General features: G+C 39.9%; 1 protein-coding gene across 9 annotated transcripts in view; it reads right to left on the reverse strand.

Moving 5' to 3' along the window:
* METTL4 (methyltransferase 4, N6-adenosine) overlaps positions 1-22,884 on the reverse strand; it is a 168,293-nt gene that overhangs the window by 56,675 nt on the left and 88,734 nt on the right. Inside the window, exon 8 of one of the 9 annotated variants that reach the window (XM_072152122.1) lies at positions 12,478-14,473. The exons of 5 other annotated variants lie outside the window; for them this stretch is intronic. In XM_072152122.1, coding sequence (XP_072008223.1) covers positions 14,328-14,473 — 146 coding nt within the window. In that variant the 3' untranslated portion in view covers positions 12,478-14,327. Of the gene's footprint in view, positions 1-12,477; positions 14,474-14,513; positions 15,095-22,884 lie in introns of those variants that run through there. 3 more of the 9 variants (XR_011855728.1, XM_072152123.1, XM_072152124.1) reach the window with 3 other exon arrangements.

Genomic DNA, 22,884 nt, shown 5'->3' on the forward strand with positions numbered 1-22,884 from the left:
ATTGGATGTTTTAGATGCTATCTAGCTTCATTCTGTCACTCTGTCATGGCCATGCTGTTGCCCATAATTTTGGCATAATGGTGCATTTAAGCAGCCTCAGAGGCATCCATGCATGCTGCCCCTGCTGTTTCCTGTCCATTTCCGTGGTGTTTCCATCCTTTTCTGAGGTTCCCAGGTGTTTGGCCAAGCTTCCCTGTGCAGAGCCTTGGTCCCCTTGAAAAATGCTCGAGTCTCCCATTGACTTCAATGGGGCTCGTTATTCGAGACGAGCACTCAAGCATCGGGAAAAGTTTGTCTCGAATAACGAGTACCCGAGCATTTTAGTGCTCGCTCATCTCTACTCCTAAGTTCTTACAGGCCTTTAAAGCAAATATGCAATAAACACTTAACACAATGTAACTCCAAGTCAGTCACACTTCTGTGAAATCCAACTGTTCAGTTATGAATCTGCGATGATTGTGAATCATTTTCTCCTGCTGTTATGCAAATGAAACAGAAAAAATGTAGTGAAACAGAAAACATGTAGAAGTAATTAGAAAGACATCCCCTATAACTGAGTGGTTCTGTATGTGGTGACCAAAGACCATTTCACTATTCTCATTAATAATTACACTATTTGCAGTTGTTTTCCTGCTAGCAGTGGTTTTACCTTGTCCCTTTGGCTGCTCTGATTGGATTGGTTGACATGGGAATATGTATCTAGACGGTGGAGAAGAGTAGCAGGTTGGTGGACCTTGTTTGGAGGGGCACTAGGAGTAGTGCATGAACCTGATCAGTAGTCTGCCAGGTGCAGGAGAAAATCAGTCCCGGCAGCACAGATAAAGACAGAGCTCAAGCTCCCCAACAGTTCTAATGAATGGATCAGATCCTGCACATACAGTACAGTGTATGTACAGTGAAACCTCTTGGAGCAGAAAATCAATGATTGAATTAAAAAAACCTGCCTTCTTAGGGAGGGATCCTCTCCGAAAGCGGGTCCTTTGGAGAGGCATCACTGGGTATATATATTTATGTACAGACTGTGATGTTACCATGTGTTCATCTTTTTTTTTCCTATGTAGGAAAAAGTTAAGTTGGACATGTTTTAATACATCTTTTTCTTTGTGGTGTTGGAGATAACTGTATGATGAAGAGCTCCGGTTTATACTGTCTTCCGTGCCTTACCACAAAGACTTTAATGCAAGAAACAACAAACACCGGGCTGGTAACCAGGAAAGTACTGAAGATGCTTGAGAAGTCCAACATCCAGAGATCCATAAAATCAATTTTATTTAAATCATTATTACTATGTACTGCTGGGCTGGGACTAATGGCTGAATATACTATCTACTACTGTGTTGGGGGTACTGGCTAAATATATTATGAAATATATGGGTATGTCAATGTAGGGGCAGGATTGCAGAATTTGGAAGTATATGAGGGCCATAATAATTTAATTAGGGGACTGTATATAAATAAAACAGTAGTGTGTTTATAAATAAGCAGGGTGCTGTACATAAATTACTTACAGGGTTGTTGAAACACATTGCAAACACATCAGGCAAACACAGAAATAGTAATACATGTTATGTAAGAAGTAATATGTGTTTTACATTAACCCCTTAACGCCGAAGCCACTTTTCACGTTCCTAACACAGCCCATTTTTTTAAATCTGCCCTGTGTCACTATAAGTGGTTATAACTTTGGAACGCTTTAACATATCCAAGTAATTTTGAAATTGTTTTCTCGTTACACATTGTACTTCATGTTAGTTACAAAATTTTGGTGGTATGTTTTGCATTTATTTATGAGAAAATCAGATATTTGGTGAAAATTTGGAAAAATTCTCAATTTTCAAAATTCAAAATGTTCTATTTTTTCCACACACGAGTCATAACACCAAAAAACGTAATAACTAACATTCACTGAATGTCTACTTTATGCCTTTGTCGTTTTTCATACATACTATCATTTTTGTAAGATGTTATGGGGCTTTGAACGTTAGGTGCGATTTTTCACATTTTCATAAAAAAACCAAAATCCTGCTATTGAGGGACCTGCTCAGGTTTGAAGTCACTTTGAGAGGCCTAAATAATAGTAAAACCCCATAAATTACTCCATTATAGAAACTACACCCCTCAACGTACATAAAACAACTTTTATGAAGTTTGCTAACCCTTTAATTGGTTTACAGGGGTTAAAACAAAATTGGATGCAATTTTGAAATTTTTTTTTTTTACTAAATTAATGTGTTTTTCATAAAATGTACAAATTCTCAGTGGATAAAATACCAAAACGCTCCGCAAAATCTGATCCCCAATCCCTCCCGTGTATAACAATACCCCATATGTGGTGGTAACCTGCTGTATGGGCACACACCAGGGCATCGAAGGGAAGCTGCGCCATTCAGAGCAGATTATGTATTGTCACTTTTTATTGGCTATACAATCTTTATTTTTATGTCAATTTTAACAAATAAGGGTTTATTTTTTGCGACATGAGATGCACTTTACAAATACTTCATTTTAGTGGGCCTGTAGCTTTTTGATGAGATTTTATTAACTCTTTAATGTATGGAGGAAAAGAAAATTGTCAATTTTGGGTTCTTTTTTTTGTATATTTTGGGGGTCGTACACCGTACACTAAAAATACTATATTATCTTTATTCTATAGGTCACTACGATTACGGTGATACCGCATTTATATAGTTTTTTATATATTTTACAGGAAAAAAACGATTATAAAGAAAATCTCATTTGTTTTTGCATTGCCATCTTTTCGGAGATATAACTTTAATATTTTTTGGTTGACAGTGCTAGTTTAGGGCTTTTTTTTTACGTGTTGAGTTGTCCTTTTCAGTGGTACCATTTTGGTGCACATAACTTTTTTTTAATCACTTTTTGGAACATTTTTGTGAAGGGATTTTATGAAAATTTACATTTTTGGCGAGTTTTTCACGTTTTGTATTTACGGCTTTCACCGTACAGGTCCAATAATGTTTCTGATTATTGTACAGATTGTTACGGACGCGGCAATACCAAATATGTGGGGTATTTTGGTGATTTTCAGGTTTTTTCACTTTATTAGATGTGTATAGGGAATGTTTGTGTTTAGGGGACTTTAACTTTATTTAATTAATTCTTTTTATTCAAAAGTGTGTTTAATTAGTGTTTTTTACTTTTTTTTCTTTACTTTTACAGGTTAGCTTGAACAAGCGATCCACTGATCACTTGTTCAAGCTATTCTTCACCTAATACAGTGCATGCTCAGTGTGTCACAGAAGGCAGGCCCCGGCTCCCAGAAGGAGGATCGCGCAGCTCCGGGGGGGGGGCGTGATGGGGGTGTCCGATTCCAGCTAAATGCCCCTGACACGTGTCAGGGGTTAACACCTGCGATCGGAGAAATCTCCAATCGAGGGTGTTAGAGGCAGGTGTCGGCTATAATATATATCCGACACCGCAGCTTTTGGCGCCAGCTCCGTTCAGGATCCGGCGCCAGAAGCTTGACGTACTATTACTGCATTTTGCGGGAACGCACCTCCCGCCATGCAGTAATAGTACGTCAAATGTCGGGAAGGGGTTAATCATTATAAATTTTAAAATGGCAAATCACATGTAGTTACTGTATATATTCAAGTATAAGCCGACCTGAGTATAAACCGAGACCCCTAATTTAACCTATTGACTCGAGTATAAGCTGAGGGTGAGAATTGCATTGGACACAGCCTCCTAGTATATAGCCAGCCCCTGTAATATATAGCCTGCCAGCCCCCTCTAGCATATAGCATGCCCAGCCCCCTGTAGTATACAGCCTGCCCAGTTTTTGTGCTTAAAAACTTGCCTTATACTCGAGTATGTACGGTATACAAGTAACTTATACGCATACAATTGATCATGAGTTTTGTCTGATGCATTTGTACTGAGTATCAAAACACAATGTTTTGTATGTACCCAAAGACATTTGACTGTAATTTCAGCAGTGGATGCGAGAAGTAGTAATGAAGTCCTCTTCCTGGTGTAGTAGATTGTATCCTGTATGGTACTAGATGCCAATAATATCTGTGCCACTAACTGACCTAGTGTGTGAGGCAGCATAAATAGTAGTCTAGCATCAATGAGCCATGCTCATGATACTGCCTAAAGGGTGTCATCAATAGCTGCAGGCCAGAGCAAGTGATGAGCAGATCCAAATGCTTGGTGGAGCTTTAATTTTTAAAACTTTTTTTCCCACTGAAAAACCTAGAGGAATATTGATTACTTATGAATGCCTGGATTACGGAAAACATGATCTTCAAAAAGGCAATCGCAGTTTGATCAGTTTTTTAGTGACAGATTTCCTTTACAGCTCCGATGATACACCCCATACATTATAAATAGCAAGTGGTACAATATATCATCACTTTATGGGATTACATCAATTATATGGGTATAAATTAAGTGTTCAGCGCAATTTAGAGTGTAACTGCACATCTGTAAACATTCACGTTTGAAATTAGAATTGGAGTAAAAGCGCAGTCTTGCTCAGGATGACTGCTATCACAGCATTTAATGTAGCATTTCCAATAATAGTTTTCCGATGTTTCATTTATAACAGAAGTAAAACAGAAATCATCCGGGTTATGGTTTAGATAGTTAATGACAATTTATAGAGCCTCTGGTGTACCCTTCCATAAAATGTAGGTGTAATTATTACCAATTATTTCAGTTCCTTTGAATACGATACAGCTTTCAGCAATTGTTCTATTAGCACAACAATTACCTTTTCGTGTAATACAGGCAATCCCCCTTACGTGCAAGATCCATAGGTCCATAGGTTTGTTCTTAAGTTGAATTTGTATGTAAGTCGAAACTGTATATTTTATAATTGTAGTCCGTGACATTTTTTTTTGACCCAGTGACACTTGGAGTTTCACATTTTTTTGCTGTAATGGGACCAAGGATTATCAATAAAGCTTCATTACAGACACCTTACAGCTGATCATTGCAATACGGGACTATAGGAAAACATCCAGAGAGCTTCACCAGAGGTCATAGTGGGCAGAGGGGTCTGTCTTTAACTAGGGGTCGTCTGTAAGTCGGGTGTCCTTAAGTAGAGGACCACCTGTATACAGGATATTTTTCCATTGTAGGGCAGACATAACTTTTAACAGGTCACGGAGTCTACCATTTATTTATTAAGCTTGCTGCTTATTTACAGAGTGTTGCACATTTACTAGTGTATATACTGGAGTATAAGCCGAGTTTTTCAGCACTAAAAATGTGCTGAAAAACTCAAACTCAGCTTATACTCGAGTCAAAAAAATAAATAACTCAAAACTCACCTTTCCGGCGGGCACCGCTCCCCCGTCCCGGGCACCACTCCCCCGTTGTAGAGATAGTTGATTAAAAAAATAAATAAATCTAAACTCACCTTTCCGGCGGGCACCGCTCCCCCGTCCTCCGTGGTAGATATAGTTGATTAAAAAAATAAATGAATCTAAACTCACCTTTCCGGCGGCCCCCTCAGGTCTTCTGCGCGATCCGCCCGGCAGCAGCAGCTCCGTGAGACGTCACATGGTATTGTGTGTGCCGGCAGCCGGCACACACGCTTGATGTCTGTTGACATCAGAGCTGTGCGTCTCGCAGAAGACCTGAGGGGGCCGTTGGAAAGGTGAGTTTAGATTTATTTATTTTTTTAATCAACTACTTCTACCATGGGGGACGGGGGAGCGGCTATTTACAGGGGCAGGGGCCGCTGGCAGGCTGTATACTGGGGCAGAGGGCTGGCAGGCTGTATACTGGAGGCAGGGGGCTGCCAGGCTGTATACTGGGGCAGGGGGCTGGCACGCTGTATACTGGGGCAAGGGGCTGGCTGGCTGTATACCGGGGCAAGGGGCTAGCAGGCTGTAAACTGGGGAAAGGGCTGGCAGGCTAAATACTGGGGAGGCTGTGACCAATGCATTTTCCACCCTCGGCTTATACTCGAGTCAATAGGTTTTCCCAGTTTTTGTGGTAAAATTAGGGGCCTCGGCTTATACTCGGGTCGGCTTATACTCGAGTATATACGGTATGTATGTAGAATATTTGCTTTATTTAAAATATTCAGCTACATGAATCTTTCAACATATTATTTGTAAGGAACCTTCCATAGATCTAGGTACTTTTTATTACTTTTACTAGAGTTACAGTAGATGACAAGAGATGTCACCTGAACGTGACAGACTTGCATAGGCTGCAGATTTTTGAGACATGGCCTTGAGGAGGCCTAAAATATATTTTCTCGTTATATATCAAAAATATGATTTTGCTTTCATCTTTAAAAACATTAATAGGAAATGTTTCACTTTCAAACATGTTCTTTACCATAGTTTTATTTCAAACATTCCACTGGAGGGCAGAGAAGGCTGAAGGGAAGAGCAATAAAACTTTCTATGACATGTATGGAAAATAAGGAAGATAATTCACATTTTAAAAGTATTTTAGGAAGAAAATAGGTAGAATTTAGAATATTTCAGGGGTAAAGAGGAGCAAAAGTTCTTGTTCATGCAATGTCTGGGCCATCTGTTGACACTTCCACACAGGCCAAATGTGTTAAAGGCAAGGTGATCGCTGCAGCGGTAAAGAGGTAAAGGTGATGTTCAGCTGTACTGTAACCTTTCCAGCTTCTAGAGTCTACAGATGGACTGTAATGGGGATCCTGTTAAGTTTAACTTCTTTCTCTCCTGCCTGCTTCACACTACCATTGCTTTTTCATGTAGGCTTGAAAAACCCTTTAACCCCTTAACGACTTGGCTTTTTTTAGTTTTTTCACTTCCATTTTTCACTCACCAACTTCAAAAATCTATAACTTTTTTATTTTTCCACATAAAGAGCTGTGTTATAGCTTATTTTCTGCGTAACAAATTGCACTTCATAGTGACGGTATTTAATGTTCCATGGCGTGTACTGGGAAGCGGGGAAAAAATTCCAAATGCAGTGAAAATGGTGAAAAACCACATTTGCGACGTTTTCTTGTGGGCTTGGATTTTACAGCTTTCACTCTGCGTCCCAAATGACATTTCTACTTTATTCTTTGGGTCGGTACGATCACATGGATACCAAATTTGTATAGGTTTTATAATGTTTTCATACATTTAAAAAAATTAAAACCTCCTGAACAAAATATTTTTTTTTATTTTGCCATCTTCTGGCGCCAATAACTTTTTCATACTTTGGTGTACGGAGCTGTGGGTAGTGTCATTTTTTGCTAATTTTGATGGTGTTTTCATTACTATAATTTTTGGGACTGTGCGACCTTTTGATCACTTTTTATATTTTTCAAAATGGCAAAAAAATGCCATTTTCGAATTTGGGCGCTATTTTCCGTTACGGGGTTAAACGCAGTGAAAAACCGTTATTATATTTTGATAGATCGGACATTTTCGGACACTGCGATACCTAATGTGTTTATGATTTTTACTGTTTATTTATATTTATATCAGTTCTAGGGAAAGGGGGGTGATTTGAATTTTTAGGTTTTTTTATTATATATATTTTTTTTATATATATTTTTTTATTTATATTTTTTTTATAACTTTTTTTTATTTTTACTTTTACAATTTTTCAGACTCCTTAGGGTACTTTAACCCTAGGTAGTCTGATTTATCCTATCATATACTGCCATACTACTGTATGGCAGTATATGTGGATTTTACTCCCCATTCATTACAATGTGCAATTAGCACATTGTGATGCATGGTTTAAAACGAAGTAGCCTCGGGTATTCGGAACACCCGAGGCTACCATGGCGACGGATCGCCGCTCCCAGTGACGTCATCGGGGAGAGACGGTCCGCGGCAATATGCAGCAAAGACTTACCGGCTATGGAGAGGGCTCGGACGCGAGCCCTCACCATGCACCGGGAGCCGTACTAGTAAGGCGCGCGTCGGAAAGGGGTTAAAGGGAACCTAGAATCAGGATCACACATTTTTATCTAATAGCAGCTTCCTGTAGACATTTTTAGACATCAATACTTTTTTATAAATTTTATAATATATAGTATTATGACACATACACTCACCGGCCACTTTATTAGGTACACCATGCAGTTCTTTTGCCTTCAGAACTGCCTCAATTCTTCGTGGCATAGATGGTGCTGGAAGTATTCCTCAGAGATTTCGGTCCATATTGACATGATGGCATCACACAGTTGCCGCAGATTTGTCGGCTGCACATCCATGATGCGAATCTCCCATTTCACCACATCCCAAAGATGCTCTATTGGATTGAGATCTGGTGACTGTGGAGGCAATTTGAGTACAGTGAACTCATTGTCATGTTCAAGATGGGACATGGTCAGCAACAATACTCAGGTAGGCTGTGGCGTTGCAACAATGCTCAATTGGTACCAAGGGGCCCAAAGAGTGCCAAGAAAATATTCCCCACACCATGACACCACCGCCACCAGCCTGAACCATTGATACAAGGTAGGATGGATCCCTGCTTTCATGTTGTTGACGCCAAATTCTGACCCTACCATCCGAATGTCAGCAGAAATCGAGACTCATCAGACCAGGCAACATTTTTCCAATCTTCTACTGTCCAATTTCGATGAGCTTGTGCAAATTGTAGCCTCAGTTTCCTGTTCTTAGCTGAAAGGAGTGGCACCTGGTGTGGTCTTCTGCTGCTGTAGCCCATCTGCCTCAAAGTTGGACGTACTGTGTGTTCAGAGATGCTCTTCTGCCTACCTTGGTTGTAACGGGCGGCGATTTGAGTCACTGTTGCCTTTCTATCAGCTCGAACCAGTCTGCCATTCTCCTCTGACCTCTGGCATCAACAAGGCATTTCTGCCCACAGAACTGCCGCTCACTGGATGTTTTTTCTTTTTCGGACCATTCTCTGTAAACCCTAGAGATGGTTGTGCGTGAAAATCCCAGTAGATCAGCATTTTCTGAAATACTCAGACCAGCCCTTCTGGCACCAACAACCATGCCACGTTCAAAGGCACTCAAATCACCTTTCCTCCCCATATTGATGCTTGGTTTGAACTGCAGGAGATTGTCTTGACCATGTCTACATGCCTAAATGGACTGAGTTGCCGCCATGTGATTGGCTGATTAGAAATTAAGTGTTAACGAGCAGTTGGACAGGTGAATAAAGTGGCCGGTGAGTGTACAATGTAATACTACAGTGGGTATGTAAAAGATTCAGACCTCCTTAAATTGCTCACTCTTTGTTCAATTGCAGACAATTGGTAAGATCAAAAAATTAGCCCTATCTTGACAAAAAAAACTAAACAAATGCAGATATATTTTCGAATTTAATAAACAAGAAAAACAAATATCCCATGGTCATAAGTATTCAGACCCTGTGACATTCATATTTAACTAATCTTTTCTTATGATGTTCATTGAAATGGTTCTACACCTTTATTGGAAACCAGCTGAGTTTAATCAAACTGAATGTACCCGATTAGGAAAGGTATTCACCTGTCCATATAAGAGTTTACAGCTCACACTGCATGTCCGGGAACATGAGAATCATGAGGTCTAAGGAACGGCCCAAGGAGCTCAGAGACAAAATTGTGGCAAGGTGCAGATCTATCCAAGCTTACAAAAGAATTTCTGCACCACTTAAGGTACCCAAGAGTACAGTGGCCTCCATAATCCTAAAATGGAAGAAGTTTGGGAAGACCAAGACTCTTCCTCGACCTTGCTGTCCGGCCAAACTAAGCAATTGTGGGAGAAGAGCCTTTGTGAGAGAGGTAACGAAGAACCCCAAGATCACTCTGGTCGAGCTCCAGAGATTCAACTTCCACAAAGTCAACTATCATGGCAGCCCTCCACCAGTCGAGGCTTTATGGCAGAGTTTGCCGAAGAAAGCCTCTACTCAAGATACATGAAAACTTGTATACGGTTTCTAAAAAAAAATGTCTCCTCAACTTAGAAATAAGATTCTCTCATCTGATGAGATGAAGATGAAACTTTTTGGTGATAATTCTAAGCGGTATGTGTGGAGAAAACCAAGAATTGCTCATCACCTGCCAAATATAATCCCAACAGTGAAACATGTTGGTGGAAGGGTCATGCTTTGGGGGTATTTTTCAGCTGCAGGAACAGGACGACTGATTACATTTGAAGGAAAGATGAATGCGGCCAAGTACAGAAACATCCTGGATGAAAACCTCTTCCAGAGTGCTCTGGCCCTCAGACTGTGCTGAAGGTTCACCTTCCAACAAGACAATGATCCTAAACACACAGAAACAAATAACAAAACAGTGGCTTCAGAACAACCATGGGACCTAAACACAATTGAGCATCTCTGGAGAGATTTGAACATGGCATCGATCAACGTTCACCAACCAACCTTAAGGGAACTGGAGAGGATCTCTGCAAGGAGGAATGTTAGAGGATACCCAAATCCGGGTGTGAAAAACTTGCATCATTCCCAAGACGACTCATGGCGGCACTAGTTCAAAAGGTGTTGCTACTAAATACTGAGCAAAGGGTCTGAATACTTATGTCCATGTAATATTTCAGTTTTTCTTGTTTAATAAATAAGCAAAAGTATCTACACTTCTACATTTGTTTTTTTCTGTCAAGAGTGTACATTAGTGAGCAAAAAAAACTTTTTGGGATCTTACCAATTTGCTGCAATGAAACAAAGAGTGAAAAATGTCTGCATACTTTCTATACACACTGCATTTCCTTATCTTGATTTTAGAATTAGCATTACTGCTCCCATTCATATTTAAAAGTATATATGGCTCCCTGGCAGCAAACTGAATTAAGTTATGGGGTGGCTGAGTTCCTGTGTTGTCATCAATATTATCTGCTCTCTGCTCTGCTAGTTCTTTTTTTTTTCTCCCTCCCTCCCGTAGACATGACCCTCCTTGCTGGATGGGAGCCAGGTACACTTATCAACTTTTCAAAATGAGTGGAAACAGTAATGTTAAAGGGAACCTGTAATCAGAAATTGGGCTAATAAACCACTGGCAGTATGTTGTCAAGCAGGTATACAGCATCTAGATCATGTTTCCTTCAAGACCCAGCTTGGTGACATCATCCAGAAAATCAACTTTGAAGTTAGATGTACAAAGTCAGGAAGGCAGAGAGTTTAACATTGAAGTCAAGCTCTCCATGCCTCTGAAACCTCCTACCATGTGATTGACATCATGCGCTGGAAAGGAGATCTGATCAATGATGTCCTTGGATGCAGGGCCATCAATTACAGTTAAGAGGGCATTCTAATTCTGGAAACCTTGACTTCAATGTTAAACTCTCCGCCACCTAACTAACTTCAAAGTTGATTTTCTGGATGATGCCACAATGGACAATGAAAGAAACATCTAGAAACTTCTGAGCTGCTTGACAAAATACTGGTAGTGGTTTATTAGAGCAATTTCTGATGACCGGTTTCCTTTAATTATAAAAGCAGATTGGGATTTAGTACTAAAAAGGCTATGGGAAACTGTCATTAGGTGACAAGTGTAATCCTGATGACCAGCTGTTATGCTAACTGAAGCAAATTGTCTACAAAATAATAAGAATTAAAAATATATATATATATATATCTCGCTATCCATCTATCTATCTATACTTGATATTGAATCTATGTGATTGAGATAAAGACAAGTTTGAGGGGTTTCACAGTGACAACAGGTTAGCCCCTATCCACAGGATATAGGCCAACTTGCTGATCGCTGGGGGGCTCCGTGATGGGAACCAGCTTATCACGAGAATGGGGGACCGCTGTACCCCTGATGAGATCGGACAGTCAGGCATGCACCGGCTGCTCTATTCATCTTTATGGCACTGACAGATAGCCGAGAATAGGCGGTGCATGAAGTTCATTCTGCATGTGACGTCTATGCCAAATCCTGGTCTCAACAGTCACAGTTTAAAGGAAACCTACCACTTGAAATGGTAGGTGTTAGATGCAAATACCGAGCACCAGCTCAGGCTTACTTTCGTTATTGTCCTAAACCGCTGTATCGTGGTTTAAACAGTTTTCAATGTTTATATCTGAAGCACCTTTGGCGCACCAAGCGCTTGACCGTGCACACTTGACTTCACCAGCTCTCCTGCACTTCCTACGTAGGCGCGCTTGGTGCGCCGAAGGTGCTTCAGATATAAACATTAAAAAGTGTTTAAACTGCGATACAGCGGTTAAGGACAATAACGAAGGTAAGCTCCAGCACCAGCTTACACCTACCATTTCAACTGGTAGGTTTCCTTTAAAGCATAAGATTTGCCCAGAGGTTAGATTTGCTATTAACATGTCAGCACTGAAGGCCCATTGGGATCAGTTAAGAGATTAGGGTGGTAGCCGCAAGAACTTGCCTTCCAGAGAACCATTTAAGCTAATGTAACTGGAGAGCAATTATCTTGCCCTACACTCCAGTTTTATGGAGTATTAGGCATATGGTAATGTGTTTAAATTCAAAAAGTGTGACTGGCTTAAAAAGCAAGAGAATATGTGAGCATTTACAATGGTGGAGAATTATATGGCGCTTTATAAGTAACGAAAAAACAACACAAATGTAGTACAACATTCAATTTATTTTATCTTCCATTAAAATATCACAATAGATGAATACACAAATTTCAGTAGTAATAGTATTATGAGCATATAAAAGTATAAAAATGATTAAAAAAAATAAAATAAAACTGACATCCAACACATCAATATGTCATCCATATTTCCATCTGTAGCAATTATATCTTTGTTCAGAAGAATAATAGTTACAGCCCTGCAATATCATTCACAATTTGCTGCTCTTTATTGCACTGACACATGTATTTTGCCTACATATTGTCACCAAGGTATTAGGAGACATTTAATACCATTTTAATGAACAGTGGGTGGTACACCGTCCCCTCTGACGGATGGAAGCTGAAAACGGCAGTGAGAGGCTGGATACTCTAATCACGTTCCCTCCATTTATTCCTTTTAGTCTTTCTAGCAATACATGTATATATATGTCACATATTTTGGGGTCTGCTTATGATTAATTTCGAGTGGTTATTAAAAGGTGTAACCCAATAAATTAACAATGGTCCATATTTTTGCGCAGGAAAATATATGCTATGGTAAAAATAAACCATACTGCTGTCAGCTTAATACTTGTAATGTGGCCTCAGAAATATATCTAGTGACAAGAACAGGAGCAGACCCAGTCAGGACAAAATAGGGACAATCTTAACCAAATACCAGTTTAAGAAAGATTTCTTTATTTTGTCCTGACATTATTCAAGCCAGTTTTAAGTGCTAATAAAAAGGCACCTGTTATAGAGAATACCGTATACAGATATACATGTATACAGTATCCTGTTACCTAGTGAGAAAATTCTGTTTTATTTCTATTCAAATGAGCTTAAATGTGAACTGCAGGTAAACCCATGTCCAATAGTGTTGCAGCAGTGTTTTATTTCTATGTATTCAATCACAACTCCCATAGAAATAATGTGTGGAATTACAACATGGTCCCACCCCTGGGGGGGAGGGACAAAGAAGCTGATTTGCATAAAGATCACTAGAAAATAGTTATGTCATAAAAACGTATAAGGTGTCCTACACAGTCCTGTTTTTTGTCATTTTATAGCTGGTAGACTCCCTTTGAATAGAATCCACAAGCTCTCCCGATCTCCCAAAAAATATTTTTTTAATCAACATTTTATTGATCCTCTGTTTTTGCTACTGGCAATGTATGAACAAAAGCATTGCCATATTGCCGTACTACGCGACATGGTATATGTTAATAACCAATTGTTAAATCACCATTTCCCAGAAAGACCAGAATATAGTATAGTTTGCTAGTACTGTGTCATAGGAGGTGACATGGTCCATCAGTAATGTAGCTTATTAATATCCACACACTTTATCACACAATGGCCTTATAGTTTGTCGCCAAAATAAATCGAGGTGTATAAATATGGACTGCTGACAAGATTAACGTGTTATTCCTTGAACCTTGGAAAATACAATGTGATAAAATTGAATACATCCGGGAAATATCCAGTATTTTGTGGTAACATTGCGATGGTTATGTGGGCACAGCATCTATTTTCTGCAGGTTTTTGTTTCTATTCCCTTCTAGGCTAGACAATTAACCTTTCTGCTGCCAGGAAACGAGGCTGCACTGTGGTAAATAAAGGGTTTGGACACAATCTTCTTTTTCATTTCGCAGTAAAGCTATCTGCAGCTAACCAAAGGACAATTTATCCATCTTAAGACAATAGAATTCAGGTTGTACACGAGGAGTCACCCACGCCACGGATTTCTTATTGCAACATGTCCATTTCTATTTAGACAGATCCCTAAAGTGTGCTCTTGGTAATAAAAAGCCATTCTAATGTATAAAAAACTCCTGGAAAGCTAATAGACACGGGTCACTTTCCAGTCTCTGGGGGAATTAAATAATCCATGTGCTGGAATTTGAGCACCTCATTGCCCCAGCTAGTCCATCCCGGCTGCAGGTTACGGGCAAACAGCTCCAAGCGTTCCACATCTGGCTTGACAAATTCTTTCAAAACCTCTGCGCAAAAACAAAGTAGAAGACAGTGAAGAAGAACAACAAAAATCAATCTTCTTTTAGCTTTCGGAAGATGAAAAAGTGGAGGATTTCATTAAAAAGAAGACAGCAAATTAATTTCAAGGATTTCATCAACAGCCTATGCTATTTATAGGCAGGAAATCATTTGAAATAAGCGCCCTTGAGATTGCCAACAATACAGTCAGAGGCTTCAATAGGTCTGATTTATCGGTTTTCATTTAGAAACATGGAATGAGGATTTTACCGCCTACACAGGTGACTTTTCAATTTTTCAATAGAGTCATCAGAGTCCTCCCGAGCAGGAGGTGACAATGTTTTAAAGGCTTCCTGAATGATTGGAACAAAACAATACTGAAAAGGACAGAACAATTAGTACACAACGATCAGGTTAAAGGCTAAGGACATATACTGTGACAGTAACAGCTCGTCACCACCTTGGGATGTGGATCATGTGGCATTACACTGGTTTGCCACAAGTGTTCATTCCAATTCAAGGGCTCTAACACACGACTACTGTGAAATCCTGAAATCATTTCATCTCGCTGTAAGAGCAGGATCAGGGAGCTCAGGACAGCTGGGTCACATTTTCATCTGCTGGGTGACCTTTGTAATAAAGAAATATCAGATCACCGATTCTTAACTACAGGTGATTTGCTACTTGTGGTCAATGAGCCGTAGAGACAAAGTGCCATATGAAAGGAAATGTTATATCCCAGACCTGTTGCTTAATCTTTTTAAAACATAATATTGCCAAGGGGGTACATAGAAAGCGCCTGCCATCATTGTCCATCACAGCTTTAAAGAGAAGCTGTCACCAAGTACAAAATGCTTGTGACATATTTGATATTTTCAAATCTTTTCACCAGTTTTAAACATATTAGGGAGTTATTGCTTATATGCTAGGGTATTGTGCACCAGCGCATGATTAAACAAAGCCCCTTCCACCACGCCAAATAAATCAGGAGGCTCCGGTGACCTGTTACATCCAGTGGGCAGCTGCGCTGCCTGCCAAATTCTACACCAGACCCTGAACAGGGCAGGTCATAGCTAACGCACAGGCGTATAGGTGGTGCAAAACTGACGTACAAACCTACACAAATGCTCCCTATGGACTGAAAAGTTTTTTGTGAATTAGGTCATACTAGCCAAGGGGACTATAACCTTTTATCTCTCTGGGGGCACAGCCACCTTGGCTAGAAGATTATTCACATATACTGGGAAGATTAATGGTAACCCATATTAACTGAACCCACCCCTCTTGCGCTGCCGGATAGAGCAGGGATCTCGCTTATTAATATATATATATATATGCTTCATCATACAATATTACACATATATCATGTTTAATCCTTGCATTTTTCACATAAATAAATCACGTGTATATTTTCATTTTACATTTTTTGCCATCTTATAACATATGAAAAGATCAGATATTCATATACTCCACCAGAGAGGAACACTGAAGCAAAGTGACCCCTGCAGTGTAACAGACTAAGAGGATTCTGTCTTTTACAGAAAAACCTACTGATAATGTCAGTATGACATTCCCTATTTCATCATTAGAGCACAAGATATTATGGAGACATCTTCTTCATTGTATGTAAACAGCAATTAAGCGAAAAGCGCGAGAATCAAGATGACAAGAACGTCTGTGCTTTTCATTTACTACTCACTGTATGTAACACATATATCTCAGACTATGAATAGGTTAAAAGGAACCAGTCATCTGGATTTGATATTTTCAATTGATGACAGGTTCTACGAGCCTTTTTAACTACAGAGTCCAATTCTGCTTTTGTTAATCAATCTTACCTGCACCAGTAATTTAAAATAGGGCGTAAAAAAAAAAAAGTACTTCCATTGTTCCATTCCAGCAAACTCCATTGAGTCATGTGGGCGTCAACTTAAATGCACCAAGTCCCTGTGTCATTGGGTCATTCTGGCAATATGTTAAGGGCAGCGAGTGTTGACAGGGGCGACTTGTCTTCACTGTGCACAACAGATTGAAGGACCTACTGCCCAAGCGTGTGATCTGCTTGCAGCGGTAAGCTCACGAAGGCATGAGGGAGGAGAAGGAGAGAGCAGGAAGGAGGGGGAGGAGGGAGTATGACTTGAGGAATGACTTGATAACACAAGGACTCATTGAAGCCAACACCTACAAAACTCAATGGAGTTTGATGCCAGGTACACTATTATCTACTTTTATTATTTTTCTAGAACAGGGTAGATTGATCAACAAAGGCAGAATTTGACTCCCTTTTTGTTATTTGATTAGAATAAGAAAGATATTAAAAAGCAAATGAATGTGCAAATAAAAAAGTGGAGATTGGAGCATCCTCTTGTGCTCACTCTTCCTTGTGATTCAAAAGTCAATACTCTCTTATCTTAAAAAGTCATTTCTTGCTTTATTGTTGCCAATAAAATTGTACACTAAGAAGTAGAAAACATGATAAAAAAAAACTTTAAGCTATGCGTTTCAAGGCTACCACTGCCTCTTTTTCAAGCTGGTATTGTAAGAGGTGTACACAAATTCTGTCTGGCATTGGCCAACGCTGATATAGGGGCAGTTGGTGCCAAACGTAATGAATGACATTTTTACACAGTTATTGTATTGGAGTTCATTCATTAAGTGATCGTCACTGCTTCCGTTTGAAGTGAAAAAAAACATACTCTTAATAAACAGAATGAACAGACATTTAAATGTATATTATAGAAATGTTTCAAAATTTACACGTTGTGCATGGTTAATGCACAGGACAGAAAAATATACCATTATACTCTACAGGAAAGATTGATCAAAAGTGTCTAAAAGTTAGACATTGCAAAGATAGAATAGAAGAGTGAAGAAAACAGGCAATACCTTTTTGCGGCTAACGGAGTACATTTAAAGGTAAGATGACATGATGTTATACATGAAACAGAGCATTCACAGCGCTTTAAACACAACCAGCAGGGATCGACAAATAACCTTCAATTAAAAAAAAAAAAATCAGAATTATGTTAATAAGATGTCCGTTTTATACCACAGGTCAGGTAAGTCATCTCTGCAAATCCTGCAGATGTGTCGGCTGCACAAGTTAAACACCAATGCACATGTGCAGTATTTACGGAGAACCGGATTACGTCACCGGCTCTCTGCCTGGAATGGGGGCAGAACAATATGGGCTGCTGAAGGAGGCACTGAACAAATTAAAACACAGCCAAGCTAAAATGGGCTCAGATGATGAAACCCTGACCCCCTCAGGTTCATCACTTGGTACACTTGGTGCAGCTATGCAATCGGACATTGGAAAATCTTAATCATGTGGTTGCATAGTTTTTCAGGAGAAAAGAAGAGAGTTAAGAGATAATACAGGAGGAAATGCAATACTGGAAAATGACACAAAGGCGGTCCTTCAGACAAGCATATTGGGGCGCATGTAAGGCCGCAAGCATGCGGCCGTACATACATCACCAATAGATGGCAATGGACGCTCAAAACAACAAATGGGGCACAGTAACGCTCAGTACACAGGAAAAAGATAGCACATGAACTATTTTCCCCATGTGCATGGTACGTATGCCGTGCATTTCTATGGAGGAGGGAGGGGTCACCCCTCCACCTATCCAGCGTGCCGGACATATGTTAATAGATTTATTAGATTGGAAGCTTTTTTAATAGAAATGTCCCAAAACTGCTATGTGATTATGCTACACGTCTGGATATGTCCCATGTACAGTACAGACGGTTCACTCCATGAGTTACTAGTTTAGCCCTTGTAAATATGTGGGGTGATGTGAGTGAATTCTTTGCAGATATCAGGGTCATCCTGCCCTTTGTTAATATGAGGTTAGACATTGTACAAGGCTGCACTTTGCAAATCAGTCTTTGCTGGGCTCGAGTCATCTGTACAATGTTTGAAAGGGCTCGTCTCCATGGTTACAAAGTTTCTCGACTACAATGCACAAAGCAGCTGCCGAAGTGTTATGCGCATATAAAAACGTCAGCGGTAACATGGCCTTGCTTCCTACAAGAGCACTTTACACAGAATACAAACCACAACTGTGAATAATAGAAAGTACACGCACCATGCACGGCACATTCCAGAGCCCATCAACTACCACAATGTACAGTGCACACTATAGAATAATCATGTATAGACACAAAAAACAGAAATGTCATCTAACCCTGAATGCTAATGACAATACGCCTCATTTTAAAGTTTCGCTTTTGAAACCTCTTTAACCTTGCAAAACAATGTTGATCTACGCAAACATATTACCAAGTCCTTGACTACATTTTATTAACAGTGTCCTACCCTGCAAAAGATCAGTGGTAAGCAAGACCATTTTATTTTCTCTATAGAGGATATTCCATTTTTTTCTTTTATCTGCTAACTATTCATATGAGAAAAAATGACCAGGGATGTCAATTGGACAATATTTGGGACAGATACAGGAAGCACCACAAAGAGGAGGGGAAGAAACAGAAGGGCAGAGACCAAAGCAGTCAAGTAGGAACAGTATGCTGAACCCAGATCCCAACCAGGAACACCCATGATCAGTGGCATTAACCCTTAAAATTTCATTTGTATCACAGGCATTTGAAGTCTGGGTTTGGGTCTGGGGGACCTAACACCGAACTTTGGAGTTTGCGTCCGCTCAACACTAGTGGCTAGCTATTTGGGAGCACTAACGGTGTTCAAGCTTATGTCAATTAACTACTTCTACTTCTTTTTTTTTAAAGTTTTGCCAAAAACTCTTTGAGGGGAAGAATTTGGGAAGGATTTTAAGGAAAATGTTCTACTGATCTGGAAAGCAGCTTCCTCTGCAGACGTTCCATCGGTATTGACATCACATCTGTTGGACGTGTGACATCTTTGATGTCTTTACCAACACCTTTCAGGAGCACAAGCACCAAAGATAAGTCACTGCTGAAGCTAGGGATACCCTCTGGAGAGGATGATATAACATTTTCCCCCTTCTTCCACCCTCAAAATTGTCCCTTAGGGGGTTTTCTAGTTTTTCGGCAGTTTGTGGTCTTTGAATGACCGAAAATAAAATGGATTTAAATAAAATGCAGTATTAAACGAAGCTTTAAACAAACTTTTGAACTAAAAGACTATCAATTCCCTACATTCCCATTTTTTAAAGTTCTACCCTCACATCCACTTTAAGGAAAGACAATTCTAAAGGATGAATTTTGAATGGCTTCCCTTCTCCTTTTAGCAAATAACAATGGAAGGCGTGTCAAAAACTGAAAAGTGGTCAAATGTCATGTCAGTCAGTTTCATATAGAACACAATACCACAAAACTGTAGTTTCTTTAAAATGTCTCTGTCATTTTGACTTACAGCATTTTAAGGGAACCTGTAACAAGAGGATTCATTTTTAGCACTCCCCTAGTACCCACAGAACATAGCACATACACTGCCAAAGAGTTTTTGTAATAAAAAAAAAAAAATTACACAAAAAAAGATACGTTATATAGTACCTTTCAGTGCCATGTGCTCTGTGACTAGGCCAATCATCCTCTGAGTGGCTATTGAGGAGCAGACGGCATTGCCTTGTGATGGGTGTTTTCAAATATTTGAAAAAAACAAAACAAAATGGAGGTGCGGTTTCTAAAGGGTGGGGGGAACTGCTCCTCTATAGCCACTCCCTAGTCACAGAGCACATGGCATTGAAAGGTACTATATAACATACCTTTTTTTTTTTTTTTTTTTTTAACACAAACACTCGTTGGCACTGTATGTACTATGCTGTGGAAGTGCTAACAATGGGTCTTCTGGTGACAGGTTTCCTTTAAGCAGGCCATCAAAACACATAAACAAGTATATATTCACCCTGTTGTTGAGCACTCTGTATGGCGTTATAACCAAATTGAGTCCATTCTCTAACTGGAGGCAGCAGACAAACATTGGAACACCATTGGAAATATCCATGATCTCTTTCAGGGGAATGGAAATGGGAACCCATTATTAGGTGAAAATGTGTCCTAGAGACAGGTTTGTTTTATACCACATCCAGTGACTGAATAAGAAAATCCCTAAAGCAATTTTCATGTAATATATCCCAAACAACTGAGGCGTAGGAGATCTTTAATAGCCACAAAACATTTCCTTGTCTACAAGCATAGGGAAAGTATGCCTTATAAACAATGGCTGTGTCACACCCTCATCCTCATAGTCTGTAAGCTCTTGTGAGCAGGGCCCTCACTCCTATTGTTCTATATGACTGTTTGTTCTTTGTAATGTAATATAGTTGTATATGTCCCCAGGGCCGGCTCCAGGTTTCAGTGGGCCCTTGGGCGACAGAGCCTCAGTGGGCCCCTTTGCAGTCAACTCGCGTAACGGCATGGATTCATTATATACAGCCCAGCCCCATCCTGACCCCCAATACATTATATGCAGACCCCTCCTGACCCCCAATACATTATATGCAGCCCCATCCTGACCCCCAATACATTATATGCAGCCCCCTCCTCGCCCCAATACAATATATGCAGCCCCCAATACATTATATGCAGCCCCCTCCTGTCCCCCAATACATTATATGCAGCCCCCAATACATTATATGCAGCCCCCTCCTGTCCCCCAATACATTATATGCAGCCCCCAATACATTATATGCAGCCCCCTCCTGTCCCCCAATACATTATATGCAGCCCCCAATAAATTATATGCAGCCCCAATACATTATATGCAGCCCCCTCCTCACCCCCAAATCATTTCTCCCACATCAGATTTCACATTATATACAGCCCTCTTCCCCATATGGATTACATACAGCGCCCTCCTCATGTCCCAATCATTACTAACAGCCCCTATCAAAAGAATAATACTTACCTCAGCCTTCTGCTCAGGTCCGGAGCTTCCCCCTCTCCGTCTTCCTTCTCCTTCCGGCAGCCTCACAGCGCTTCAGCCCGCGGTCACAGGTTCCGCTAGCGTCGCGTTCATAACGCGACGCTAGCGCACAGGGGGCGGGCCTCGGCACTCTCCTGCTAATAAAAGGCACACTGGTGATTTGTTGCACATAATCTTTCACGGATGTGGAGGTTCAGATAAGGTGATACTACTCTTTGATGCAAATTAATATTCTCTTTCTCCAGAAATATGTGTAAACGATGACCCCGTCAGTTTAATGTTCATTATTTACAGTTGGGTAGTGCTAATCCCACGCCATTGCATGCAACTATGTAGAGTTTAGTCAGGAGATAATCGCTGAAATTAAAAATGTATGAAATGTAATAATTACTTAAAGTGAGTCACATGGGATTATCTGACAAACACCATCATAAACAGTACATTACTTATTCATGAGAATAAGTGCACTATCACTAAAAGATGCTCAAGATGTCTCTGAAAATGCCTTAAGAGGTTCTACATTTCGCGTGTTTCTTTTAAAAAATAATTTCTAATAGTTTGCATGCAAAATGGAAGGAAAGTTATCAATGGACATTCATGTGATTCAATTGGCTGAATCACCTGGTACATAGGTTAAATGTGTTTACAGTTCACTACTAGCTGGGACATGATTGGCAGGGTCAGGCTGTGGGCAGAGCACATGCACACTTCAGCCACGCCCATTGTTGGCCGGAAAAAGGACATGGCCGCTAGGGCTCAATACCAGGTGAGCAATCAGATAACAGGTATTTATTGGAATGCAGACATAGCATTTACCACTTAAGCAGCAGGCCCCCAAACCTGGCATTCTGGTGATATTATTTTGTTTATCATACGTTACCTATTGATTTATGATCCATTGTATTAGTGTGACGCCAGACCCTTCTTGGATAAAAGCATTGTATAACTTGTATTATCAATAGATACCAAAGTGAAAGAAGTAATTTATATGAGCCAGACATCTAACTACACATATGAAAGTGGAAAAAAATTCCAAGTGCGGTGAGATCAACAAAAAAACTCCACATTTGCAGCGTTTTCTTGTGGGCTCTGTTTTTACGGATTTCATTCTGCACTCCAAACGACACTTCCTCTTTATTCTTTTGGTCAACATGATCACAAGGATACCAAATTTATATAGGTTTTATTAGGTCTTAGTAGATTTAAAAAAATTTTAATCTTTTGTACACTTTGGTGTACAGACCTATGCAAGGTGTCATTTTTTACAGTATGTGCTGGCATTTTAAATTATATCAATTTGGGCACTTTAGGATATATATTATTCAAATATTCATGGATGGGAAAAAAGGCAAAAAAGTGACGATTCGGGCATTTGAGCGCTATTTTCTGTTCCGTTTTTTTTTTTTTTCCCATTATTTCATACCCTCTAGGGTACTTAAACCCTACAAGGTCTGATTGCTCCTACTATATACAGGCAGTCCCTGGGTTACGTACAAGATAGGGTCTGTAGGTTTGTTCTTAAGTTGAATTTGTATGTAAGTCAGAACT

Source organism: Engystomops pustulosus, chromosome 5, assembly GCF_040894005.1.
Source record: "Engystomops pustulosus chromosome 5, aEngPut4.maternal, whole genome shotgun sequence".
In the NCBI taxonomy this organism is placed as follows: Eukaryota; Metazoa; Chordata; class Amphibia; order Anura; family Leptodactylidae; genus Engystomops; species Engystomops pustulosus.